Source organism: Halyomorpha halys, unplaced genomic scaffold, assembly GCF_000696795.3.
Source record: "Halyomorpha halys isolate HHAL.00 unplaced genomic scaffold, Hhal_1.1 Scaffold83.1, whole genome shotgun sequence".
In the NCBI taxonomy this organism is placed as follows: domain Eukaryota; kingdom Metazoa; phylum Arthropoda; class Insecta; order Hemiptera; family Pentatomidae; genus Halyomorpha; species Halyomorpha halys.
In genome coordinates this window covers 989,213-993,708 of record NW_027115065.1, presented here as the reverse complement: position 1 = coordinate 993,708, position 4,496 = coordinate 989,213, and the positions used below count along the sequence as shown (strand labels likewise).

The 4,496-nt window shown below is 28.7% G+C and overlaps 1 protein-coding gene across 1 annotated transcript in view; it reads right to left on the bottom strand.

Annotated features, from left to right (window-relative positions):
- LOC136796950 (odorant receptor 85b-like) overlaps positions 1–4,496 on the bottom strand; it is a 13,745-nt gene that overhangs the window by 6,650 nt on the left and 2,599 nt on the right. Inside the window, exons 2-3 of the mRNA XM_067052158.1 lie at positions 1,279–1,378; positions 1,066–1,173 (exon numbers count right to left, since the gene is read on the bottom strand). Coding sequence (XP_066908259.1) covers positions 1,066–1,173; positions 1,279–1,378 — 208 coding nt within the window. The remainder of the gene's footprint in view (positions 1–1,065; positions 1,174–1,278; positions 1,379–4,496) is intronic.

The following is a 4,496-nucleotide window of genomic DNA, read 5'->3' as shown; positions in this document are numbered from 1 at the left end:
TATATATACCAAACACCAGTGAGTATCCTGATATAAGCAGTAGTGAAGACAAGTGTCAGGTAGACATTTATACAGGCAGATTTAATGCACAAATCAACCTACTATGCACATTAGGAATCGATTCTGTATTTACCATACTTTAGAATATTATAAAAAATGATTTTTTCCCCTTTTTTGTAAATAGTTTACTTACTGTACTTTTTTCCCCCTAGTTTATAATAAAAAAATATTACAAGTGATAAAAAAATATGACAAAATTATATGTTTGTACGACCTAGATATAAGACTCGCCGAGTACAATTTATGATTAATGTAAGTTTACGGATAGCTGAATTTTTATTTTAAAATTAAAGTGATATTTTCTAATGGCGCTACGTAATTATCTATTACTAAAATTTCTACGTAAAGATAGTCATTATAGTGTATTCAGCTTTAATTATTGTGTGTGTTGAATAGATGTTTTTGATAGTTGATTGGGAATTATTTAAAGAACAGAAAAAAAAACAAATCTAATGTGAGAGTACTCACTGGGGTTAACTAGTTATAACATAGTATCCTACCAAATTAAAAACGATGACAACGTTGACATTTTTTACAATATATGTAAATCGTATCGTTTATTCGAAAGTAGTTTTATTATTTACATAAAATAAATAGTTTTCTAGTTAAGTCTCAAAACACTGTATTATTTCTTTTAACGTCCAATGTTTCGGCCAATTTTTAAAAATTTTTGTTACATATTAACTTAAACACTACTAGTACTCACACCTTTTTACAATAATTACAAAAATGTGAAATAAGTTGAGTATGAGAGTTCTCGAGTAGTAATATAATATATAATCTTACCGCCGTTTGATACAGATAGTTTGATTATGTTCATCTAGTTTATTCTTTTTTTTGTATATATTTTAAGAGTTTTTTTTTTTAGTTTTTACGTTTTTATTTATTTTTATTTATTTTTTTTTATTTTAGTATGTATGAGATATTTCATCACTATTACCTATTGCCTACAACTGTGAGGCAGATTGTAATATCTATCAATAAATAAATCTATCATTTACTTACCGCCGTTTGAATGAAGGAAGAACCATAACAAAACATGGTGACTTCGATGCTTTGGTACAACACATAACAGAATGAGCGTATAATGAACACAAGGTCTCCTGTTTGTCCCTAGAAATCGCAGTGGTAAAAACAGACGATAAATTGAAAATAATAATAATAATTAATACAATATAATATAATAATTAATAATAATTACGATCAATTGATACTAACAAACATGAAGTGGAACACTGCTAAGACTAAGACGGATATACCGACGCCCAGTATCATTGTCACCAAGGGGTTGTAGACACTTTTTAGTTCAGCTGTATAACTGTATTAAACAAATTTTTTTTTATAATTTATTTATTGCTATTTACAACTGTATACATATATACACATCAAGTAAATTTGCTGTAAGTGATATTATGAAATGATACAAAAATGTGGAGAATCTACCCATTGTTATAACTCCAAAAACACTTCTAAAGGAGAAGATCTCGAGGCCATCTTCTTTTCAGACTCCTAGGAGGATTATTAGGTAGTGAAGGAGAAGCCAGGTTAGAAACGAGTTGGTTTGGGTGGTTGGGAAGTTTATTATGGAAGGATTGGTATCTGGTTCTGGCCAAATCGGCAACATATGGAACATTGAGGTCCTGATGGATGATTTGATTTGTGACAAAGTAAGGAGCATTAAGGATTTTGGATTGTAAGGATTAGATTCGAGAGGAATTAGATGGTTTAGTGGAGCCCTATAACTCAATTCCCTATGTCCAGATAGGCCTTATAATTGTCATGTAGATCAGTCTTTTGTAATGGATTGGAAGTTTGGACCGTTTGTCTAGTAAATGTTGTAATAGTCGGAATCGACGAGCAGTTCCCTGTCCTTTCAGTCTTGTATGAGAAACAAAAATAAATAATAATGATTAAATAGATGACATACTAAAAATATTTACATCTAATAGAATAATTTTCTTGCTTTATTATTTTAGTTGTTTATATTTTTTTTAGTACCGATGAAGAGTTAACTTATAATAAATAGTTAAATTACTATTTGAGTAATATAATTCCTTGTGTAATATAATTTTATTATCGAGTGTAGTAATCAAATCAAATAAAGTATTAAACCTTATAGATAGTTTATTGGCTAATATATAGATCTTTTGTCCATGGAGTTTAGCCCATTTCGTGTCAGTACTGTTAGTACTGAATGACAATAAGCATAGATATAAATACGTTTGATGCATAGGTAAATTCCTATTGGAAGAAGATAGTTGGTAACAGAACACCATTCTTATTATCCCTGACGAAGTCCTAGAAAGCGGGTCGAAACGTTAGGTTTTTTATTCCTTTTATATTTACCATGGTTGGGGGTCGAAGTTTTCCATTTTTTGGGACCGCCACTCAATGAAAAAAAGACAAAGCCCCAGGCCGGATTCGAACCGGTACCGCCAAAAAATCTCAGAATAGTAAGACCGTGCCCAACCACTGAGCTTAACACGTTGGTTAACAATAAATATTATTCTTTTACTATTTTGAAACCTTTATTCACTACCACCCGGACCATCTTCCTACAATACGATCTTTAGAGTAGATTAATTTGAGTTTATAACTAAAATCAATTTATAAAGATGGATTTATTAACATTTTAATTGTTTTTTTTTTAGGACACACAACAATAAAATTATTTTATGAATTAAATTAATTATAATTATAAAATTATGCATAAAAGGTGTCATAAAAGAAGTCATATTGTAGTAGCAGATACTATACTTTACCTTAAGTAGGAAACAGAAAAGTTCATATGACCAATAGTCGTTATCTTCCGTTATTTTCCCCAGACAAATTCAAATAAATCTACTTGAAAGAAATAGACCCCCTTAGGTTTTTTTTTTTAATTTATCTATAATATTTAATTAAAAATTGTCTTATTTTTTATCTAAATTAATTCAACTAACTGTTATTATTATTTAAGAATAATTTCAGAGAGTAAAATCATTCTCAAGTACAAGAAGATGAAAGGCGTTAGGGAAATAAGGATAGCGGCAGATGTTCTCAGTAGTAGAAGGGAGGATGAATAGCATTTTGAACAGTTCCTATAAATAAAATTTGAAATTATCTTTAGCGATATAAGAAAAATAGTTAATTCTATTTATTTAGATAAGACTATTTATAATTAAATATGATTCTCTTTTGGGTGTTTTTTTTTTTTTTTATATTTTTGCTTCCTCGCGTCCTTTGTTGACCAGTAAAAGTAGGAATGTTTTGCACGATATCAAAACTTAAAAACTAATGAAGTTTTTTTTTTAAATCCATGATGTTTAGAGCTAATCAAATGAAGAGTAAAAGCTAATGAAAATGTCCAAAACATTTAAAAAGAGAGAAATGCTTTAGTTAGCCATGCTGCCCAAATACATCGGGTTGCTACATTACACAGCAAACTAATCAATTCGTGATCGGGCATATATACAATATATATTTATATATATATAAATATAAATATAAATTATATACATGATATAATAAAAAATAAAGAAAACAGTTTTTTTTCCGCACAGATCTTGTCATTTATGAATAATCTCTTAGACTTCCCCTCTCCAGTGATCCACTATCCAGGTTCGATCCGTTAAACAAATTAAACGGATTTATGATTTTATAGCAATGTAAAATCAAACCAAAGACATAGTAGTCACAGCAGTAGATCAGTTTACTAAAAAATAACTTAATTAAAAAAAATCCTAATATATAGATTAAAAAAAAAGTTAGTTAAAATAAATGCTTTATTCGATAAATAAGTTAAAAGAAATAATTTAATGAATAAATAAGTTAAAACACCAATCGATAGGTCCAAAAACAAAGAATTTTTTTTTGGAAGATTCAACCCCTAAATTTATATAAATTTTTCTCATCTTTTTTTGTCACCTCTTATATTTTTTAAACGGACCTGGAAGTAGATTTATTTAACTTTTGTCTGAAGAAAAACACGGATAGGGACTAAAATCACATCATTTTATTAATAATAAAACCAACTTCAATTATCTAAAACTCTTAACGTTTTATTTTTAAAAACTTCCAACGTTTCGGCCTAAGTGAAATTTTTAAATAGACAGCACTATTACATTTTGTTTTCGAAGATTTATGACAAGGGAATTCAGCATACCAGAAAAAGACAATTCTATGATTGAGGTATATTAAAAAATATTGGTATTATGTGAGCCGGTGATATAATAATAATTTGAAAACTATCTTTTGGTTGTCTCCTTGAAAATTAAATAAAAATTTGAAAGTAAATTTGGATCATTCAATTTGGTGTTATCATAAATATTACCGTGTGAATAGATGAATGGAATATGGTCTGGGTGCGGTAAAAAAAAAACTCAAATAGTAGATAATTATACTATTTTATTGAGCCAACGTTTTGCCCCACGTTGCAGGGCTTCGTCAGGGCTAAA